We start from the raw sequence: 23,989 nt of genomic DNA, 5'->3' as shown, positions 1-23,989 counted from the left end.
CCATTAGGCTGAGGCACGCTGAAAGCTACCCTCTGCGTTTCTGGCAAGCGCTCTACCCCTTGGGCTGTTCTCTGCGGCGTGACTAACCCCACAGGAGCTTTACAAAGCCAGCAGCTGTACGGGTTTATAACGGAGCACCTGAATCCCGACGCGCCTGCTGCCCCAAGGCCTCCAGAACACGGCCCGCTGGGTGCGGCCTCCCTCTCCCTCACCACTCCCCTGCCCATCTCACAGCCCCTGAGTCGCGGAAGGTGCAGCCGGGCCCGGCCCTGAGCTCGCCGGCGCGCGGGGTGCAGGGTGCGTGTTGCGGGGCGCTGCTGGCCTCGCGCGCGGCCGCCCCTCCTGCCGGCCCGCGCGCCCCCGGCCCGCGCCCGCGCATGCGCGCGGCGGCTCCTGCAGGGACGCGGCCGCCGCCGCCGCAACGTGTTGCGCGCTGCGGGCGCGCGCGTGTGCCCGTCGCGGCCGCGCTGCCGCCGCGGCTCCCGCTGCGCGCCTCCGAACCTTAAAGGACCTCCGCGCTCCCGCGGTTCATGCCGGTGCGGCTCTCGCCGCCACCGCCTCCTCCTCACGACCGCTGCTGCGAGCTCCTTTTTGAATTGCTCTGCACGTTACTGCTCTCAGTGCAGGCGGGCACTTCCATGCAAGCTCCAGCCACCCGCTGCCGTAACAAGCAGCAGCACATCGTTCGCCTCCCGCTCCAAATCCGGAGCGATTTTATTACTCGTGGAGGCGCCGGGACCTTTCTCCAGCAGGAAGGTCCAGTGTAAATTTATTTACGACTTCTGCTGTCATTTACAAGTCATCGGTTTTGCTCACCATCCCCTGGGAACCGAGGGAACCGAAGTTGCCAGGTGAATGCCCTCTTCCTTGTCTGCAGCACCTTAAGACAAGCAGCTCCAATCTGTCTGTTTGCATGGCTGCTTCACCGCTATTGTACAGGATGAACTGCAGAGCGGAGGCAGCGGTTAACGCAGTAGCTGTCACCGGGCAGCGCTCCTCGTTGCCCGCCTCTCGTAGCAGTGCTCCGCATGGCTCTGGGGAGAGGGAGGCTGCCTTGCGCTGCACAGCTGCCGCTGCACAGCTGCCGCTGCACCGCTGCTGGGGCTGCGGCTGCCCGGCCGCACCGTTGCGGCCGCTCGCACCAGGGGCTGCGCGGGGTGGGCGCGGGGACACCCCCTGCGGGGGAGCCGCGCGCGGGGCGCGGCGGGAGGCGGGGGGTAGCTGCGGCCCCTCGGGGCCGCGTCCCGCCGACCCCGAAGATGGTGCTGCTGCGGCAGAGGAGCCCGGCCGCGGCCCCACCGTCACCGCTGTCGGTGTTGTCCCCGCAGGCCAGGCGGGCGCCGCCCGCAGCCAAGCCGCCCGCCGCAGCGCGCCGCCCGCCCCCGGGGAGGCCCGGCGGCCTGAGGCCGCCCGCCGCCGCTTATGCAACACATCATCGATAACCACCCCGACATGGCCACCGCGCTGCTGGCGGGCGAGAAGCTGAAGGAGCTCATCCTGCCGGGGCAGCAGGATGACAAGGCGGGCGCGCTGGCGGCTCTGCTCCTCCAGCTGAAGCTGGAGCTGCCCTTCGACCGCGTGGTCACCATCGGCACCGTCCTCATCCCCATCCTTCTCGTCACCCTCGTCTTCACCAAGAACTTCGCCGGTAAGGGCAGCAGGAGGCCCGCGGCGGGGCGAGGCGGGACGGGCGGGGCCGGCGGCGCTGAGGGGCAGCAGCCGCCCCGGCCTTCGGGCTGGGCGGCCTTCGGGCTGGGCGGCCCCCGCGCCGGCGGCGGCTACCCCGGGGCCACGGGCGCGGAAGGGCGGCCGCTGCCTCTCGCCGTGGCGGGCAGGGCAGCGGCTTTCGCCGCCGGTAGGGCGGGACCGCAGCCGCCTCCGCGCGGCGAGTAGCCCCGGGTCGCCGGCCTGTGGGCAGCAGCGGCGCGGGGAGGTGTCCGCTGCCTCGCAGCAGCCGAGAGCTGGTGTGGGTGACAACCGGGTGCGGTTTTTTTGCTCCCTGAGGTGTATCCTGGAGAGGTCCTGAGGTGTACATCAGGCATTTGTCCTGATGTTAATTCAGGCATCTACAACGTGAGCGTTCAGCCGCTGGAGAGAGGCAGGTGCTTTCGTGGAGACCGATACAGTACATGGAGACACGTGCACACTGTGCTTTGCCATACTGTGATAATGGAAATCACTGTTTCTGTTGAGGGTCTACATCTTGAATAGAGCCAGAAACAGTTTAAAAAGCCTGGTCTGATTGCCTATCACTGGTAGTGCAGGGTCCTTCCTGGCTGGGAAGGTCAAGTTTCCATGGGCCTTGAAAATGACTGAGGCAGTAAAGTGTTACCACGTCTTTCGGGCTGTTAGCATCAATGTAAACAATGTAAACATTTTTTTACTTTCTGAAGTACAGACTTGATGAGTGTACCTGCTAGTGTATGAGTGCTTTTAAGATCCCCTGAAGCTCCATATGGAAGATACACATGAAATTATTAGCACTTTTTTATACAGGACTGACCTGGCAGCCTGTAGCTTGTGAGGCTGGGGGAATTGGCTGTATTCAGTCCGTCTAAATATGCCAGATTCTTGCTTCGTATGCTGCTTTCTGATTGACTTCCAAAACTTAAGTACTCTTAATACTTGTTTTCATTATGCGATAAAGTTAAATTACCTAGAATAATAACTCCTTGCTGATGGAGTTTTGAGATTTTTCTTAATTATAGTTAACATTTTTTCATATACTTTGGCTTTTAAACATACAGTAATATAGCTCAAGATCTTCAGCCACAGATAAGATCCTCATGTTTTTTGATGGCCATCTGGGAGTATCTCAAGGAAACCATATTTTCAGGGCATGGTGAGCTTGCCAAACATGTGAAAACTGTCTCTTCATAGTGACTGAAAGGAAGGATTCAAGGTCATCGTTGGTGATCCTCTGTAGAATGCAAAAGTTTGAGGATCCCTTCCTGTATTTGGTTTGTAGAGAACTAAACTAATAAAAAGGCAATCCCACAGAAGCTGACGAGACTGCATATCTGTATATATGCCTTCATACTATTTGAGATGTACAGGTTTGAACCTCAGCATGCCTAAAGATAACCTTAGGTGCAGGAAAGGTCATGCCCCTTCATATGTGCAAGTTTGCCAGCAGAAAGTCTTTGATGACTGACTCTTTGTGCAGGCAGCAGGAACTTGTTTTATCTGAACAAATCCTCTGAGTTCGCAGATTGTGCGGTAAGCCTGAAGTCTAAGAGACTCAGATTAATACAGTGGATGTCCCTATGCAAGTCTTAACTGTGGTCCACACAAGTATGTGGGAGAGAGGGGATCTGCTGAATTTCTGCATTTGGGTTATTTTATGCTATGGAAGACTGTTCTCCAGGCTAATGGTTGTGTTCCAGATTTGTTTTTCACAAGTACCAAAAGCAGCATCATTTGTGTCTACTTACGGATCGTGTGTGCTCATTGGACGCAGTAAGGTACAGAGCAGTAGCCTAGTTTGCCTTGCCAGGGCAAAGCTTACAAGGCAACACAGAAAACACCTTTATGCCGTTGGAAAAAAATGTGGGACAATGTATGATGTCATGTGTTTGTTCAGATGGCTACAGTTAGAAAAATAGTGTGAGAAAAAAGAAATGCAGATACAAGGGAATGTAGTACAAACACTGTAAGGATCTGATGCAACTACACAGATTCCTTTTTGGAGTGGAGTTGAAGAGCTCAGGATTAGTGGATGTAATTCTGCTTCCACAGACTTCAAGAGCAAAACTCCTTTTAGTTTTAATGTGACCTGAATCGGGTGTTACTCCCCTTACGAAAACAGGATGGACTCAGACTTCTTCACTAGGTCAAGCTTGTTAAGAGACACTCACAGTGATAATAGCAGTAGTCCAGATGGATACATGGTTGTTTCTGGTTCTGAAGTTTGTTACGGGTCACCCATACACTGCCATTAATCTTCAAAACACCCGTCTTTGCTTCCTTTGGATACTGCTCTCTGTGGGCAATTTCAAAAGTAGGTATGAAAAGTGCAAAATTTACTGACAAAATTAGGTAAGGTTCCTGCTGGCCCTTTGGTTGTGGATATCATAGTGCCTTCCCAAACTTTGCTTTGGACTCTTGTGCACATCAGTTATTGCTGCAGAAGAGGAAATAAAAATTGACAGTCACCATTATTCCTATTTCTCTTAATGGTGTCCAGTGCAAGCCATGGAAAGCTGCCATGATGCTACTAAACTTTCAACAGCCCCCTTCTCTGGGGTCTGTCCTGTGTTCTTTAATCAGCGTTTGTAAAACTCTTGAAACACTGGTGTGTGCATGTGAGACATGAAAATGTAATGATCAAAACCAGTGGTTTCTCACTAAACTTTTTTGCTTTAGATTGGAAGAGTCTGCATGATTAGTGCATAAAGGAGATAAAAGCCTATCTACAACTTCTCTGAGCTACCTCTGAGTTTGTGTGTGGAATCAAGCATAGCTTAAAGTGTAGTCAAAAGAAACTGTACAGTCTGGTGCAAGTGTAGTGAGAGTGGCTTGGCCAAGCAGCACAGACATCTTGCCTTGGGGTGTGCAGAAGGTGGCCCATGGTAGCAGAAGGTGGCCTGTGGTGGCAGAAGGTGGCCCATCAGAGTGGTTCTGGGGGAAGCCTGGGTGTCCCAGGGGGTGCTAAGCCATCTGGGCCAGAGGTGACAGGGAAGCGCCTATGAAAGCCAAGGTCAGCCCCATAGCACCAGACAAAGTAGAGATGTGTTGTTTTTAAAAAATATGGCAGTTAACAACCTTGAAAATCATTATGACTGTAGTATGATATATGGTATACTGTAGTTTGCCTGTGGGTGAAGATGAAGTTACTCAGTTGATTTTGTTGGTTTTGTGCAACGGGCAAAGTCGCTGCTGAGGTCAATGCAGTTGCTATTTATGTAAGTGATCTGTTTGTCCTCGTATCGAAGTGCTCTGATCTTCACATCACTTTTGAGAAGTAAAATCCCAGATTACTGCTTTAGTAGCATAAAAGGCAAAACGTAATTGTTTAGCAGATACTGTACTGTTTTTCTGAGTAACTCACAAGCTAGCTGATCTTAATATGTTACAAAAGGCTTTAAATTAAGTATTGGTCTTTTATTATGTATCATAGAATGGTTTGGGCTGGAAGGGACCTTTCATGATCAACTAGTCTGCCACCCCTGCCGTGGGCAGGGACACCTTCCACTAGACCAGGTTGCTCATCCAACCTGGCCTCGAACATTTCCAGGGATGCAGCAGCCACAGCCTCTCTCAGTAACCTGTTCCAGTGCCTCACTACCCTCACAGTAAAGAACTTCTTCCTAATATCTAATCTAAATCTAACTTTCGTCACTTTAAAGTCATTACCCTTTGTCCTGTAACTACATGCACTTGTAAAAAGTCCCTCTCCAGCTTTCTTGTAGGCCCCTTTAGGTATTGGAAGGCTGCAGTAAGATCTTCCTGGAGCTTGCTTTTCTCCAGGCTGAACAACCCCAATTCTCTCAGCCTGTCTTCACAGGAGAAATGCTCCAGCACTCTCATTGTCTTTGTAGCCATCCTCTGCACTTGCTTCAACAGCTCCACATCCTTCTTGTTTTGAGGGCTCCAGAGCTGGATGCAGCACTGCAGGTGGGGTCTCATGAAAGTAAAGCAGAGGGGCAGAATCACCTCCCTTGACCTACTGGCCATGATTCTTTTGGTGCAGCCCGGGATAAAAAAAAAAAGACTGTCGTCCTTGGCTCACTTTTACCCTATAAATGAATCTCTAACATAAACAAAACTTACTTGGAGGTAAAATTTTGGCAGTGGGTTTTGGATGAAGTTGAGCTCTCTGCAGAGGGAACGCACAGGGCACATGCATTGCTGGGATGTGCTCCCTGGAATCAAGTTTGGGCTGTGAAGGAGCCAGCAAGTGTTTGACTGCTAGTTTCAATATGGACAGGACTTTGCTCTGATGGCTGAGGTAACATACAATTCTTACATTGGTCTCTCTGCAAATAAATGAATACAGCCATTCTTATCACTTCCTAAACTTTCTTTCATAAGAGAAAATAAAGTCACTCAACCGACCTCTTACATTATCATTTCAGAGTCTCATGATTGCTCCTTTAATGTTTTTCAGGCAAACCAGTATGGTTCCAGAAAGGACACCCCTAGAAAGTTACCTAAAGTAAATCCATGTGCTCTATGTATATTTGGCATAAAGTCATTTAGGAGTAATAGTCAGCTACCCCACTCAAAGAAAGCCCACTTGAGTAACCACAAGAGAAGAAAGAATGTTGTTTCCTTTTCTAAAACTGACCCATGGACAGACTTCATATAAACCCAGGACATCCTATGTTTAGGGGCCAGTGTATGTTAAACTTGAAGATAATAAGGAAAATTTGGGAGGTGTGTTTTTCTTATCAAGTAGATGGATCTGTACTTAAGTGGAATTGTTTTTCTGGAGTGACAATAGTGCTGAGCACTGGTGAAGGTGCTTCCAGAGATGGCATAGGCTAAAGGAAACCTCCCCTGTAGCAGTGTCCTTGTTGAGAGTCACAGTTGGTAGTCCCAGGGGAACTTACTTCAGTTTGCTGTGTTTGGAATTTGGAAATTACCATTTCAAAGATAGGAATTAAACTTTTAATTTAAATATGAATACCAATGTGTTTGAATTTTTGTCAGAACAGTGATAGGATCCCCATTATACCCTATATATTCTTAAGCATCTTCTGCAGCACTCATGAAAATGTATATGTAGTGCTTTGCAAAGGTCCACACTTGTATTTGGCTCATTAAAGGTTTGATTTCTAATACCTGCAGATCTAGAAGCCTGACTTTCACTCCCTAGCAAGTTGAACCATTTGTTATTCCTGTGCAAAATAGAAGTAAAGTACAACCAGTATGAACAGAGAGTTCAGATAAGTTGTACAGCACTGTCGTCATGCAGGAGTTGATGGCTGTATCAGTTACTGGCTGGTGAAGAAGCAAATTGTCAGCCTGTAAGTACAGGTTGTCACTTTTTTCCTTCCATTTTATTTGTGTTGGAGCCCACTGGATTGTTCCCTTTCTGACAATAAAGGGTTTGGTGTGCTTTTTCTTTATTTGTTTTTAAGTAAAGCATTTAAAGTGTTTTCATGTTGAAGCAGACTAGCCTTAGGTTAATATTTAGTGAAAAAATTACAACCCACTAAACTTTTAAATTAAATGTTAGTAGGTAAGGCTCTTAAGATATGTAGTTCTAGTCCAGCCTGTGTCAATGTTCAGCAGTTGTTTTTAGTGGTGATGCCTCAGTATGTCCTGTCAGGGCACGGTCAGTCTGTGGGGGTATGGATCTAGACAGAAAGAGATTGGTCCTTCAATATCCCACCTTTCCATTTTTACTGAACTTCTAAAATGTACAGTATGCAGAGTATTATTAGACTGTAACATTCATTATCAGTTTGAAGTGGATCTCTTTGGTGTTCCAGGTGGGTTTTTTTATCCTTCCCTTTACCTTCCCTGTATCTACCATGGAACTAGTATACACAGACCACAGCCATGTGCAGGATGCTTTTGGGTACTTAATACTGGTCTTCACTAGCAAGTGCTAAATTCTATCCACTGTGAATGGCAATGGTGCTGCTTGCAGTAAGTGGTAGCCTTTTGTAGTGCAGCATCTTATGGCATGACAATGAACTTCCAAGACACTATTCTACAGTCCCGTAGACAAATCCATACTTTGCTTTCATGATGTGCTGCTTAATTTGTATTGTTTAATGTTTTCCTTAAGTGGTTTAAATAGTTCAGTGTTGTGCTGCGTTAAGAAGCAATATTTTCAGTTGTGTCTTTGGGAGGTTCTCAGTGTAAGGGTCTGGAGAGTGATGGTCCCAAAGAATATGTTGCTGTTTCTGTTATGTGTTATCTTCACAGTATTGATATATTTTAGGTTCCAAACTTTCAAAAGCTTTAGGACTGATGTGGTCAATTACAAGGATTGCTAAGTCATATCGCTCTTATGCTCTCTCTTATGTTCACAGTGACTTATCCTTCCTGTGTTGCTTTTCCCTCAGAAGCTGTTAAACATCAACACTTTATTAAAATAAAGCAGAACAGTCATCGAGCTGATTTTTATATTTTAGTCAAAAGCCAAGCTTTGGTATGAATTTTCTTGCTAGGCTTATAAAGCAGTGCCTACAAAATACCAAAAAGTTGCTCATAAATATTGTATTTCTATGTCTCTTAGCAGTTACGTAGCTCAGCCCTCTACCACCCTTCTGCTAGAAAAATCTCATGAGGAAGTAATGGAAGGAGACAGTAAGTTAAATGACTGAAGGGTCAGTTCAAGTTTTATGTTTTCTTTTCTGATTGTAATGATTTTGCATAAGCAATGCTTTCTTCACTGTGTAGTACAGTATATGAGTGAGTTCAATGTCTCTTTATGCATTTCACCCTACAGTATGTTTGAAATTTTGTGTGTTGATTTCTCTGTTATAAGAGGGAGGTTTACTTTATCTTTCTGGTCAACTTTTCCAGTTTATATTTCTGTTTCAAGTTGTGGGCAGCATATGTTGACATGCTCACTTACATGACTTACCTATTAGATGGCTTTTGAGATTCTTTTCCATTTTTGCTCTTTAACTGCATTCAAAGCCACATACAGTAAGAAAGTGAAGGTGAAATTTTTTCCAAGTGATTGTTGTTAAAGCTGAGAGTACAGGGTCAGATTGTTTTATATACATGACAACATCAGTGCAGCAGTGAGTTCTGGGGTGATATTAGCTGTGATAAGAGAATTTAAGGAGTGTCTCAGCACCACTTGTGATTAAGTGCTTTCCGATCATGTATTTTTAAAAAGAAGTGAAGTAGCACAAGCAACTACAGGCTGGCTACAGTTCAGCTGCTGGCTGTTTGCACTGCTGATGGAATCTTTCCCAAAGGGTAAGAGCAATTCACACACACACAAAAGTGAGATGTGCACAAGACATGTGAGATGGCTTTCTGTGAGTTTTGGTCATTTAAAGATCTGTAGTTTCACAGCTGAATGTTAAATGGAAAGACAGCCTTGAGAAAATGCACAAGCCTCATTTGTAATCATTCCACTGCAGTTTCTTGCAGCTACATACATTTTCCTGTCATTAATTCCATTTTTCAAACTTCAGTGACGCACATAAATCATCCTTTTTTCAGATGAAATGTACTGGTACTGTTTTCACTGTTGAACCCTTCATCTTTCCAAGTGTCATATATATGAAGATGTCCTGATGTGGATGAGATTTAGCTTAGGACGTGCTTTCAGAAAACTTCCAACAATTTGAACAGATGGTCAAAACCATGTTTTTGTTTGAGAGCTACTTAATTAATTCATCTTAGTCAAGAGGAAACCTTGTGAATAAACAAGACTAAGGTCAAGACTGTTTTTCAAAGCTGCCCTGAAGTGTTTAAAAAGCTTTTTTTTCTCCCTAAACTATATAGAAATTATGCATCCATCATCTAGAAGAAATCTAAGATTGTACTATTTCTCTGAACTGTAAAACTCTTCAAGAAGGATCCACATCATCACTGAATTCCTTGGGCTCTATCAGCATTAAAATAGACTATTTTGGGCACCGTCAGTGGCTATGCACATTTAATTACAAAAGCTGAATAATTTCTCAGAAGATAGGCATGATTCTAGTAGAGGTTCCCTTTGTTTCCCATGCTACAGAATTTATTCCAAGAAAAGTACTGAAATCAGTGCAGATATTTCCTTCATCAGGGATTTTGTCCCAGGCTTGCTTTATATTCTTGTATTTGAGCTGGGAAATGCCACAGTTATTATAACAGCAAGGTTTGGGGATTTGTTTGCTTTTCTTTGCTGGCATCATGCCTGTTATGCAGGTTCTAAATTATCAGAATAGCGATGCAGCCAGGGGCTGAGATGTGTGTGTGGTACATTTTTTGCAGCTCAAGAGCTCAGTGAGTGTTTCTGGAACCTTTTAGATATATGATGGAGCAGTTATTTCAACATTTTGAGATTGAGGTGCCTTATCTTCTGGGGTATCCTTGACCTGTTCAGCAGATCAGGAGACCTCCATACTGAAACTGATAGAGCCCCAAGGAGTCCTGGGAGGCTGATTCTCCTACCTCTGTTGTAATCGGAACAGTTCTGATACTTAACAAACATTAATTTCTTTACACGTGGAGGGACCAGTTTTTCATAAAAGCTGTAGACCAGCCATCCCTGCCTCCACAACGCTGTGTTGTTAAAATAACTTAATTACCTAATGAGCTGACTTGGTGTTTTTCTTCTTTTTCAAATGAAGTTTTCCAGGTGCTGTGTTTATGCCAAGAGGTACTTAATACAAGTCATCTTTTTCATTTCTGGTCATTAAAAATAATGTCGTAGCGCAAACCTCCTGTTTCATGTTGCTTCCTATATTTGTCTTTTGCACTTGACCCTTGAGTTAAGAAGCCATCTTTGTCTATGTATCATCAGTTTCACTGGATTTTCACAGTTCATTTCACTTCAGCATTTAAATGTTTTTGTAGTTGGCTTTAGCTATTACTCTGGTCCACATTATCATGGTATTGGGGTGCTTGTGTAGTTGTTTATAGGTTCCATCTCTAGAAGGGGATTTTTGAGCTACCTCAAATTTTTTTTTTTTTTAAATCTTTGGAAAAACATTAAACTACTTATTTTCACACACTACTTTTCCTATGCAGAGGATCTGTACATCACCAAAATTCCACTCACCTCCACATGTAAAGGCTAAATTTGGAAGTAAATGTTATTCAGATCTCTTTTGTAGAACTTAATTTATTATATGATACACTTATTATAATAGTAGATATTATTTTATATATAATTTATATGTTATATGTATAAAGTAATGTATAAAATAATGCACTTTTAAAAATTCACATGTCTTAACATAATACAAAACAACATTATAATGCAGAAACCTATCTCCAGGTACAAATACCTTCCAGGTGTTTTCTGTTTCCTCACAGGGCTCTCTTGCACGCAGGAAGAAATGCTCCTAGTGATGCTGAACAGTACAGTCACTATAAACAAGCTCTCTTTCCAATAATGTCACCACCATACTGTATGGCCATCACATGGTGGATGGTAGCTCTTCATCAAGGAAACGTTCCTCTCTAGGAGTAGCCTAAGGGATTTTGTTTAGGTGTTTCTGCACCTTCTCCATAATGGTTACAATTTCTGGAATAACCTTCTCCAACAGACATCAACATAGCAACCAAATATGAGTAGGAATTTCTCTCCTGAATAGTCTTTCTCTCCTGCATAACCTGGGCAGACGTTACAAGTCTGTAAACCTCAGATTGCTGGTAAGTGAACTTCAGCATACCAGCTGAGTTTAGAAGAGCCAGTGTTTATTGCATTCAGGGATTATACTTCTGTAAAATAATATACACACTAGGAAAAGGCATTGCTGGTTTATTGACTCTGTATATCCTAAATAAATGCAGGTCAAGCAGCAGTCCTGAAAGGAAGAAAGACCCAAACTATAAATTTGGGAGACACCTGCTGCTGCCCTCACATTTCAGTTAAACCAGTGGGGAACCCATTACCAGTCAGTCTTTGAAACTGCTTATCTACATCTTACCCATTTACTACTAATCCTTGTAGGGTATGGGCCAGTAAAGCTTACTAGCAGTAGTGGTTTCCTGTCTCATTTCTTTAGGGACTTTCTTTTTAAGATTTTTTTCTTAAACAGGACAAGTGGTTTCAGAGAGTGGGCAAAAAAGGCTATACCTTACCTTGTTGGTCATGGAGAAATTTGTACCTTAGGAAGACTTCATGGGCATGGAACCTATATTCAGATTTGGAAAGAATATTCCCTAAGAAAGGTAAAGGTATTGTCTTTTTGTTTCAATAAAAGTAATAATTCTGAATAATTAGTTTGATACATTGAGACTTAGCTTGATGAACGTTTTCTTATTCATATGAGTAATCTCAGTGACTTAAACTAGGACTGTATAGCTACAGTTGATACACAAAACTATCTTCAGGAATCCATCCTCATGCTGTACTAGTTGCTAACCTTTAAGTACAGTTTAAATAAAGGAATTGAAACAAACTAGTTAATTTAAAGGAGTTTTTCCTTTGGCTGTGAATTAATTTGGGTACTAGCCAGCGTTTGATAAAATCAAAAAGTCCAGAGTTACATATTCCTTGTGTGACTGAGGTGGAAAACCTGTGTACTGTTTAGATAATGTTGTACTTCCTTAGACTACATTTTCAACTTCAGTAACATGAATGGGTTTTTTCTTCTTTTCCAGAGAGAAGAGGATCCAGGACATTTCTTCTTTCCATTTAAAAAATGCTGAAAACCTACTAAATAAATTACTTCTGTTTAGCAAAATAAACTGTTTGCTACCTGCTTTCTTGTGCAGTCCTTTTAGGGCCCAAGATGAATGAGTCGTGTGTCTGCTTACACGTATGTGGCACAATGTAAGGAGAGCAGTACAAGGGAGACTACACTTGTCAAATACTGGCATTTATTGCTGAACTCGGGGAGTTTCTTGTTTGTCTTGGTTGTTAGGAACTTGTATTCTGGCACCTGGTAGGCAGGGAGATTCAGAGATTCTACCTAAACACTGGAGAGGACTGTACAAAGAGTGTTTCAGAGAAGGTGGCTGCAATGCCAGCTTTTCTTCACAGGCAGGTTGGGTACCGGCGTGAGGGTACCAATTGCCAATTGCTGGGATGCACTAGGCCCAGGGTGAGCCTGTAGTATATTTAACTCAGTAAGTATACTTACCCATATACTTAGCAGGTACCTAATTCTGGTCTCCAGGATGAGGGCTTAGGCACTTGTCCAGGAGCTGGCAGGCCCAGCCTATTTGGCAGTACCACTTCTGCTGCCTATAGCGAATGTAGGGCCATGGTGGTCAGGCTGAATGTTTACTTCTTGATCTTAGAATAATTTTTTGCACAAGAGGCATATTTGGCTTTGTCTTGGTGTAGCAAGCACCAGAATTTTCATGGTTTTTCATTTTTGAATTATATTTTCTGAAAACTGGCTTCATTTTTTTTCTTTATTTTTCTGTCTGCTGTTAGAAAACCATGCGTTTCCTTCCTTACTACTGAATTATTGCACCAGGAAGCTGAAACCATGCAGTTCAGTTGGAAGATTAATAAGGTGTGATGTCTTTTCCAGAGTAAATTCTAAAAGCTGGAGGTCACAGGAGACATGCACAATTTACTATTACGGTTTATATTTTGCTTTGGGTGAATAAACTTTATTTTACCAGGAATGTGGTGGGTGTAAAAGCCATTTGTCCTTTTATATAAGGGCATATACTGTTCATTACTAATATTTTCCTGTTTTACTTTCTAATGTCTACCAAATATATTGTAAAAGTGTTGTCCCTATTTATTTAAACTAAACTTTTGCACGTAATAGCCTTTTAGAAGCTTGACATTGTCCCTCCTACAGCATCAGTTCTTAGAGATGCACTTGCCAAATTTTACACACCAAGTAATCCCATTGGCTTCAAAGGAACTGTGCAGTGTGTGAAGTCACTGACGTCTTCTTAGGAGCAGGTCTCTTTTTTTACAGTGTTGAATACAAAAAGATTGGCCTTTTTATCTTTATTATGAAGAGGTGAGTGAATGTTTGCATTAGATGCCATTCATTCACTTTCAGAGGAGCACTTGTAAAAACTTAACTTTGCAAAGGGAATGGGGAGCGTAACATATCTGCCAGCTTCACAGTGTCTTCTGGCAGTGTACTTTCTGTGTACCACACCCCAGCTCACATGGCTTTGTAGATGTTTTTTTAGGTAGGCAAACACACACAGGGGCGTACACGTGCACACACACACAGCCTCCATGATGAGCTGTGCTGTTTCCTTCAACTGAGATGCAATAGTGGGACCTGAGCTCTAGCCAGTTGTATAGCAGTGATAGCCTTCTAGCCATATTTTACCTAATGTGTTCCTGGTCATATTTTACCTAATGTGCAACTGGCCATTGAATTCATTCTTGAAAATGGCCATTTCTCAGAAGTGAAAAAAAAACTTAACTTCTGCACGAATCAACCATTCATGTTGGACATGATGTAAAAGAAATCCAAGTTCACTTTGAGTACAATCCAAATGTTGAAGGAAGTTGCACAGTCAGCTTATGTAGTGTCCATCTTTAGAGGTTTTCAGACTGACAAAGGCCTCATCAGGCTGTTCTGAACTGCACTTTGTAACTTCTGAGGTTCCAGCATTTCCATGTTTCTGCATCTAGAACAGCAGTTACCAGATTTTTTCCATTAGTGACACCATTTCCAGATCTGAGCTTAGTTTTTGCAGGGGAAATTTCCCAGAGGTTCCAAGGCCAAACCTTAGCACCCCAGTCCCTTGCTTGAGGAATTTCAGTACTTAGGTATGGTGTCTCTTGCATAAAATTAAGCATAATTTATTATCCAACATATTTTCATGCCTAGCATTTGGCAGCCTAACAAACTGTTCAGATCAAGGCCTCTTGAAGAGGGCAGATGAGTGTATGCTGAAGTCTATTGGGGCTGAGGAACCACTGAAAGGCAGTGGCTGATGTTGGATTGGGAACTGGGAGTGGTTGCCTGTGACTGCAGGAAGCACACAATTCTCACAAATTCTCACAAAAGTGTGCCTTTTGTACCACAATACTTGATGTAAGTCATTTTTCTCCATTTAAGCAGTACTTAAACTGATGGGATGAGATGATATGGAATGAAGCATATGGAAAAAAAATATCTGTCAAGGGATTTTTCAAGTGACATAACCCAGTCAATTATATTACACAACTAAGTAATCCTGCTTTGATTATTTCATCTTCTGTGCATGTCCAAACAATTATAGTGTGATACCTGTCATACCTTATCCTTGAGACTAGTTTTTTTGACTTCTAGAAGTTACTTAGGAGCACAGTGAGCAGGATAAAATGTATTTTTGTACAGCTGTTGAAAAAATTTTATGTGGTGCTCCTGTGATAGTATAATAGTGTCAAAAAAGGGAAGTTAAGCTTCCTAGCATGCATCTTTGTACTCAAATCAATATAAGATATGGTATGCTTTATAATACATGAACATCAAGGGCTTTTTTTTGCAGTGTAGTAATTATTTCTGCACATCATTAGCACAGGGTTACTTAGTCTCTTAAAAATGATGCAAAAGGAACATTTCCTGGGAACATGGGTAAGTATTACTGAAGATAGGATTTGGTCTTAGGTATTCCTAGTGATTTGTTTCTGAAACTGTGTTGAACTTCATATTCTATCATGCTGTTAACACATTTGTGAAGGTGGACCAAAGGGCAGACCTTCAGATTACAAACTTAGTGAGATTTTACTCTGAGCACGAGAAGTAAAAATCTTGCAGTAAACTCATCACGTCCAATGCAGAAAAGTTGAGTTCAGTATTCCAGCCACCAGTAATGATGGCAGATTAGTTATCTTCTTATTTTCTCACTTTTTTTGCCTTTCATGTTGATGCACACATGTGCAAATCACAGATATGTGTCCACCGTGAGCCTCTTTTTATTATTCTTTTTAACTGGCAAAAGATTATTTTGGAGATGGTGACCTTTTCCTCCATTTATTTTGGTAGGGGTTCTGTCTCCTGGCCTCACAAGAGTGTAGTTAGCAAGGAGAGTTGAGAGACAGATTGTGTTTATGGGCTTAAGCATAGGCAACTTTGAGAAGATGACCAAGCTGCTCAGCTGTAGCAATGTCCCCTAAGCTTTTGTTACACATTTTACTGTATTGATTTTTTGTACACAGTTGAACAGCTACACCGTATGCATTTAAACTGGAGAGACTTGGGGAAAAAGCCATGTTTCATGGTGGCTGAAGTGGCTATATAAGAAAGAAACTTCCTAAACTGCTTGAGGATTTTCAGGGTGAAATAAGAGTTGATGGCAACTTTCTGTATTTATCAATACAAAGTTAAAAGCAAATACTTGTAATATTACATGATCCAGTGTCAGAGCTATGATTTTAACACTGTTACAGCCTTTTTTTAATGCTACTTACTGATTGACACAGATTGCAGTAGAGGAGAAATGGGTCCATGTTCTTGTATGTTGAGATCAAACATCTTCCTGGTGTTGGTTAAATGCAAGGTAAAACGCTAGCGTAGCCTGAGAAGGAGCATTCACAAAACTGACTCAAACCTGGTGGTGATCTCACTTGGCAGGCTCTTGTCACTGAAGACAGGTTCCTCCAGGCAATAGCTAAATTAGTCTGTTTGCTTCGAATCATGATCTTGAAGAGCCTTCTCCTTTTTCTGGACTATTTTCTATGTGAACAAGTTGATGCTATGATTTGTGAGTCAAGTCTGATGATGAGAAGGTTAAGCTAAGTTCCCTTGTAAAGTAACTTGACCAAAATTAGAGCCATTCGGTAATGGTTGAGTTTGGCTCAAACGTGTTGGAAGATACCGTTTGAATAAAAATGCATTGTAGCCTCACTGCCCTCACTTCAATCAGTTACAAGAAATCCCACTGACCCACTGAGGATAAGGTTTCATCTGAAGGGTCTTGAGATTTATGTGGCATATAAGGAATGTCATGTCATATTAACAAATATACAAAGAAAATGCTAGACTAGCATCAGAAAATAAAACATTGAATAAGACTGACAATAAAGTAAGAAATCTCTCACAACTTACCAGGCAATGGGAGCAGCCTAAAAAAACATTCAACAGAGGAAAAACATTTCACAAATTCCTCTAAAATGACATTTGCTTTCTTCACTGGGCTGGGCAGCCCCGTTTTTCAAGTAGTTTCTAATGAAGCTGTTCTGTCCACACCCGAGTTGTGAAGTTTTTCAGGCTTTTTTCACTGAATCGGAGTTCGTCTCTAAGGGATATGCCCAACATAAATGTACACGTCAAGACATTTTGATTTTTTTTCCTTTTTATTTGTAAAAGAAATGTATATTTGATTGTTATTGTAAATATACAATTTTGGCAGAAGGCACCTCAGCTTTCAGGTCTCAGTGAAGAGAACTGAAGAGAACTGTTCACAGTTTATTCGGTATGGAAATAAATGAATACATTTGTTAGTATACATAAAAATAATATATGGATCCAAAAATAATCTTTATGGATTATTTGTATGAATACTTGTTGTTTTCCCAAGTATTCGTGGTGTTGAGACCTAGGAGAAACCCATGTATGTCACAGGAAACTAGGTTTCATATTGTTAGGTTCTACTAAGCTTAGGTTCACCCAGTTCAAAATATTTCTGCTTATGAGAAATGCTCTATGCTTCTTTGCCTTTTTTTGTCCCCATGGGAACATTTTCACATAGGAATCTACTTTGTCTCCTGGGAAATCATACACTAAATCTTTGGTGGTAGGAGTTGTAATTTTTTTATATGCGTCCCTTCATGGATAGAACTGCAAGGGCATGTAATTACCAAAAAAAAAGAGAGTCAGTGAGCATTTTTGTGCAACACATGGCTGTAAGTACACAAAAATGATCCAAATTGGAAGCTGTGTAACATTAGAATGCTTTAAGCTGTCCTCTGAGACTGAAGTTAGATCATTTAAAAATAGTCTTCAAAAGTGATTTGGAAGAAATTGCAAGGCTTACTCATGCTGTCTTGGGTAGCATCATTTATTCTAGCAGCTCTGAATCACATTTTAGAAACAAATTTTTGTGCAGCCCTCAGCATGTTGATTTCTGTAGGTCATGGGAGAGGTTTACACCTCTTCTACCAAAGAACTAGTAAATGCTTTTGACTGCTTGCATGTGAGAAGTAGTTGGTCAAGTAAGGAATCCTCTGTTAAGCCAAAATGATTAGGGGGTTTTGCTGCCTAATAATTTTTAATATTTTATTTACTGTTGTCAAACAGTGGACTATTTTGTTATTTCTCTTCATGACCTGTATGAGTAAGAGAACAGTACCACCACTGTCTTACAGCAAGCTGTCCTCAATCTGAGTTGTGGACTGTGTTCACAACTGGAGCAAACTTGGTGTTCTTGAGTGATTCTCCATTCAAAAGAACACGCCTGTATCCTATGTGTCTCACTTTAGGAAGGTGCTTAAAGATACACCAGAACACTATAAGATATATTCCCTTTGTTCTACCTGCCAAAACAAGAAAATACAGTCTTCCTCTTTGAAGAGGGTGTTTTCATAATGGTCACTGTTCTTCGAGCAATTAATACTGTTCTAGCTTACACAGGTTTTCCTATCTTACTTTCATGTACTGCTAAAGAAATGAAATTGTATAAGAATGTAACGTGTCTACTGGGTCAAGAAAAAAGTTCTTTTAGCCCAACATGCTGTCTCTGATGATGGCAAAAAGCAAATAGACAAGAGTGTGTTGTTCCTTCCTTTGATAAACCCTTACACCTTCCAGCAGCCTGTGGTTTAAACATGTCCTGAGAGAAAAATTGCATCACTATCTCTGTATTTAATAATCCTTGCTATACTTTTTCTTCCATTCCCGTGTCTGATTGCTTTCTTCATCCACAGTATTTGTTTCTTCCTTTATACTGTATGACAACGAGTCACACCATTTAATTGCACATTGTGTAAAAAGCAATATTACAGTTTCAAATGTAGAGTTAAATTTTCATAGTCATAAATACAGTTAGTACAGCAGATTCTGTCCTAGTCAGTCACACTTCAGTTCAAGACTGTTAGCTAGGAGGGATACAGTTAACTAAATGCTTGTATGTCTTTTAAGTTTCAATTATTCTTGTTGTATCCAATTAGAAGACTTTGTTAATAAGGCTTAAAAATGTTGCCTTCAGCTACATCTAACTTTTTTTTTCCCCCATTTAAAAGATTATTTAGTTCGGGTGAACCTTAAACTTCACCTAAATGAACCTTTCGATATTTGCACATAACATTCTCAGCTACTGTCTGGTGGCTGTTAAGTCTCTTAGCTTTACAGAGTTAAGGTCAGAGTTGCTTAGGATATTGTTTCCAGAGAGATGATTAAACCAAAATAAGTATTTCTTGATGACATTTCTAGCTCAGGTTCATTCTAAAACTTCCAGGGAAATAGTTTTGCCTGGGTGCTTGTGAAGATGTGTTCAGGCTGAACTATCTAATAGACATGGAAGGCACGTAGAGGTACAGTAAAATAAAACTGCTATAATTTGAAATGTTTATTTTCCAGAGCTCCTTTTGTAGGTTAAATGCACAGCAGTGACTTTTCTCTCTGTTATACAGAGGAGCCAATATACTGTTACACACCACACAACTTCACCCGCGATCAAGCCTTGTATGCCAGAGGATATTGTTGGACAGAATTAAAAGATGCCTTGCCAGGAGTTGATGCCAGCCACTGGCCCTCCTTGTTTGAGCATAAGTTCCTACCTTATGCACTGCTGGCTTTTGCTGGCATAATGTACATTCCAGCTCTGGGCTGGGAATTTCTGGCCTCCACCCGACTGACTTCAGAGCTTAATTTTTTGCTTCAGGAGATTGATAACTGCTACCACCGTGCAGCTGAAGGGCGGGCACCAAAGATAGAGAAACAGATTCAGTCCAAAGGCCCAGGGATCACCGAGAGAGAGAAGAGAGAAATCATTGAGAATGCAGAGAAGGAAAAAAGCCCAGAGCAGAACTTGTTTGAGAAATACCTGGAAAGAAGAGGACGAAGTAACTTTTTAGCTAAGCTTTACCTTGCAAGACATTTGTTCATCATCTTCTTGAGCATCATACCAATTACATACCTATCTACCTACTATGCTACACAGAAGCAAAATGAATTTACGTGTGCACTAGGAGAGCCTCCGGACAAAACGAGCAGCTCCAAATTGCACATCAGAGTGAACTGTAAGCTGCCCTCTGTCCAGCTCCAGCGGATTATTGCTGGTGTGGATATCGTTCTCCTCTGCTTCATGAACCTGATAATCCTCATCAACTTAATTCACCTCTTCATATTTCGCAAGTCCAACTTCATATTCGATAAACTGAACAAAGTTGGAATAAAGACCAAGAAACAGTGGCAGAAGTCCCAGTTTTGTGATATCAATATTTTGGCCATGTTTTGCAATGAAAATCGTGACCACATAAAATCGTTGAACCGTCTGGACTTTATAACAAACGAGAGCGATCTGATGTATGACAACGTGGTGCGCCAGCTGCTCGCCGCATTGGCCCAGTCCAATCATGATGCCACTCCAACCATGCGGGACTCGGGGATCCAAACAATAGACCCAAGCGTGGATCCGGCAGACATCGATGCTAATGAGCAGCTCATCATTAAGAGACCGAGGAAGAAGATGAAGTGGATCCCAACCACCAATCCCCTTCCGCAGCCGTTCAAGGAACAGTTAGCCATCATGAAGGTCGAAAACCATAAACCTGAGAAACCGAAGCCCGTGCGGAGGAAAACAGCAACGGACAGCCTCATAGCTCCTTTGTTGGAGTCCACCACAAAAACCTCACAGCAGTCAGCTCACAAAGCCGAGCCAAACGCCATCCCAAGCACAAGCACTGAAAAAAAGCATACACGGCACTTTTCCTTGGATGTTCATCCATATATACTTAGTAGCAAAAAACCCAAACCAGAGATTCCGGCCATCCCTTCGATGCCTACGTCAAAAAGCCAAGAGGGTGGATTTTTAAACCAGGAGGAGAATGTTGTAGTACACGTTACCTCTTCTCTCAAAGGTACAGTATGTTGTAGTACCCGTACCACCTCCACAGACCATAATTTGTTTAGCAGTCTTCAAAAAGTAAAGCTAATCTGAACTTTTTGATCTACCTTGCTGGATTTGGGGATAGCTAATAATCTTGGGGCTTGCAGACCTCAGAGCTAGGGCTTCTCTTTGCTAATCAGTTACATGGAGGAGATAACGGGTAGAGCAGTACAAAGCAGCAGGCAGCTAGTGCAGGTAATTTTTCAAACGTGAGCGAATTTTGACAATTAGGAACATGGTCATACATTGGCAAGAAAATGAGAAGGGTTTGGCCTCCATGATACCCTTTGTGCTCTACCAGTGCCTGCCACTTACTTCTCAAACCTGCCTATGAAAACTGGCATGGTAGATGACCAGTACTCTGAGCAGTAACAGCCACTTCTTGGGAGTGTGTGAGAAACTGCTAATGGTGGTTCTCTGTAGAAAAAAAAGATCTACCAGTTCTTAGGGGTTGGCATGTGTTTGTCACAACTTGGATCATTGATACTGTTCCTCACGGAAGAGATGTTTCAAATTGCCCTTTGTCTGATGTGGATCAGAGTGTGGATGGTCTGAGCTGAAGGTGCTGGTCGGGGATTCAGGAATTCTGCCATTCCCTTCCTGCATGTCCTCACAGGAGATGGTCTTTCTGTGCCTCAGTTACCAGCGTGTGTCTTGGAAATCCTGTCCCTTTCTTACCTCAGGGGAGAGTTTCAAATATATTAGTAATTGTTAGGTGCTAGAGTGATGGGGAAAGCCATATGAGTACTAAGAAGAGTGATAGATCAGTAGATAAACCAATAGACAAGTATCTTCTTGTTTATTTTTGTAAGCTACTGACGTAAGAAAGACGGACTGTGCAGTTGAAGTTACAGAAAGATCTGTATGTACTTAAAGCAATGGCTCTCATCTCATTACAAGCTAAGACCTCCCTCTGGGCTTCGACAGACTGACAGCTACCGTCACCCCACTGCCCAGCAAAGAAGTGATTTGAGGTATAAAAGTTTCTGTCACTTCCAAATCCTTATGCTCCTTAGAGCCCTCCAACTCCCCAATGTGCATGTCAGCTATTCTACAGCATTCCTTATCCAGTCACCTGCTCTGATTTCAACTCCTCAAAACAACTGGGATTTTCAGGTCTCGATTACTTTCATCTAAATCAGTGCTTGAATATTTTAAGGGCAAAAAATAATTACTGGAATTTTAGGGCTCAGTTTTTCCCCATTCTCATTAAAAATTTTCAGCTTTGCTTTTGAGTTAGACCTACATTGCAGTCCATCAGGTAAGGTAAACTTATAATTTCTGGAAAGAGACATCAGTTAATGTCAAATTGCTGAGTTCTTTCTAAAGACAAGTGGTCTACGACGTGTAACCACAATTTTTTTCCCATTGAAAAGATCAGTGCTTTTTGTATTCCATCCTGTGGATTTCAACTTTCATAATGTTTGTCAAAACATTAAACCATAACATTTACTAAACACCTGCCAGACCACAGAGGAGAGGAAAGGGCACTTTTTGGTTGGGATTTTTCTTTTTTGTTCGTTTGAAGAAAATACCGTTCACGTAAAGAAGCATGAGCATGCGTAAAAAAGAGTGAGATTTGCCAAACCCATTTGTTGTTTGTCCTCTTTCCCTGAGCTTACAACCCTGCTTGGGATTTCTCAAACGATCCCAAGAAAATTTCATTTTGGGTCCACTCCTGCTCCTGCTGAAATCAGTGGCAAAACTGCCGGTGACTTTTACTGGTTCAGCACGCTGCTCTCTGACGGGCTGGAAGGGTGAAAGACTACCAGTCTTTTAACTGGCCATTTTCTTTTCTTTTAGACACCCCTCATCCTGCAAAAGAGATCCTGTACTCATCTGAGACATGCAGAACTGTGCCTGCTGCCGGGGCTTTTGTCACATGTAACCACAACCATATAGCCACAACTGCTGCCGCAACCAGTGTGGCTTTGAACCAAGTCAAGCCAGAGCAAACACCCGCACTGAACTGCAACCCAGCCCACCCTCTGCTGCACATCAACACACTCTATGAGGACCATGAGGAGGAAGTTTCAAACATAATAGACAATGGTATTCACTCTCCAGCTGACACCGGGGAGATCCTCTCCATCCCTACCCCAAAGCAGATACGGTTGGCGACTTTTGATGAACCAATGGCCATGGTGGGCTCGGTGGAGTACTGAGGACCCCAGGCTGCACAGCTGTGTCCTCGTGGCCAAGCCCGTGGCCACAGCAGCGCCAACTGTGGTCCTCACAACGATGCTGCATGAGCACAGAGAGTTTCCACACAGAATATAGCTTCTGGTAGTAGGAGCAAACAGGTTTTCAGGACCACATCACGAGCACTGTCAGTCATTTGCAAAACGGAATAAAGAAAATCTGGTGGAAATAGACCTTTAACACCAAGACAACCATTAGCTCTAGGTCTAAACTATAGCTTCCTTATTTAAGTGGGGAGTAGCACAATTTCTGAACATTAAGAGTCTGATGGCATGCCACAGTAATTTCAGTGAGTGTTTAAATCCTTTGCATTCAGAGTTACAGATTCAAGTCAAAACAACGTGGAGGTGAGGTATACCTTTTTAATGGCAGAAGTTAAATGAGAGTTTTTTTCTAAGCAGAGAGGATTTTTTTCTATTCAGGATTATAAAAAAGTTATATGCAAGCAAAATTTTTGTTTGTTTGTTTCTTTAGCTCACTAATGTTGGGCTCGGTGGAGACTTAGCTGAAAGGGCCTTACTACCACCAGCATTTAAGTGCAAAAAGGTTGAAGCACTCAATCTCTTGCATTTATAAATGAAAATACCCAAGGTGTGCCCTGCCCTTTACCATGCTTATATGTTTGATGGAAGATGATGAAATGAAGAGTTTATTTTTTTAAATATATTTTACCATGGGAAAAATTGTTTTAATAACTTTTCAAACCAGGTGTTGCTTTTAACACTATGTGTAGATGAGAGTCATTGTAGCTGCTTATTTTTTCATAGTGTCTTTATGAACCAGGTTAGAAACTTTCATGGGTGCTCCACTGATAGGAAAAACCTTACAAAGGTCATTACAAAATATCTTACAAAAATATGAAACCAGCAAAACTATTTCCAGATAACACACAGTTAAAGAAGTCAGTGAATCTGTTTCAGTCTGTAGACCTCCTGGCTACTCCTGGATTCAGCAAACACTTAAGACTATGGATGGCACTGAAACAACTCTTATGTCTAAAGCTAAGCACACTCTGAAATGGTTTTGCTGGATCTGGGCAGACAATAATCCTGCAGTATGTGCTGTCACTCTTGATTCAATATTTGCCTTCCTTGGCTCAAAGCACATCCTCATGCCCATCTTCCTATGACTACGATACGTGTGATTTAACAGAAAACCTCTAGTATAACTGAAACATCTATTAAAAGTGTAT

At 42.4% G+C, this 23,989-nt stretch overlaps 1 protein-coding gene across 1 annotated transcript; it reads left to right on the top strand.

Annotated features, from left to right (window-relative positions):
- Window positions 1–1,422: 1,422 nt before the first annotated feature.
- On the top strand, window positions 1,423–22,760 carry PANX2 (pannexin 2). Its single transcript, XM_061988893.1, has 3 exons — window positions 1,423–1,648; window positions 19,118–20,566; window positions 22,399–22,760. The coding sequence occupies exons 1-3, from the start codon at window positions 1,423–1,425 to the stop codon at window positions 22,758–22,760; spliced, it is 2,037 nt and encodes a 678-aa protein (XP_061844877.1).
- The last annotated feature ends 1,229 nt before the right edge of the window (window positions 22,761–23,989 follow it).

This window comes from Colius striatus, chromosome 1, assembly GCF_028858725.1.
Source record: "Colius striatus isolate bColStr4 chromosome 1, bColStr4.1.hap1, whole genome shotgun sequence".
NCBI classification, from domain to species: domain Eukaryota; kingdom Metazoa; phylum Chordata; class Aves; order Coliiformes; family Coliidae; genus Colius; species Colius striatus.
The sequence above is the reverse complement of the archived record's forward strand: the minus strand, read 5'-3'. Positions and strand labels throughout refer to the sequence as shown.

Excerpts from the sequence above, each read along its gene's own strand:
- PANX2 (XM_061988893.1), top strand. The coding sequence starts at position 1,423 with ATGCAACACATCATCGATAACCACCCCGACATGGCCACCGCGCTGCTG. Across the intron at positions 1,649-19,117 it reads CTTCACCAAGAACTTCGCCG|AGGAGCCAATATACTGTTAC; the intron begins GTAAGGGCAGCA and ends TCTGTTATACAG. Across the intron at positions 20,567-22,398 it reads CGTTACCTCTTCTCTCAAAG|ACACCCCTCATCCTGCAAAA; the intron begins GTACAGTATGTT and ends CTTTTCTTTTAG.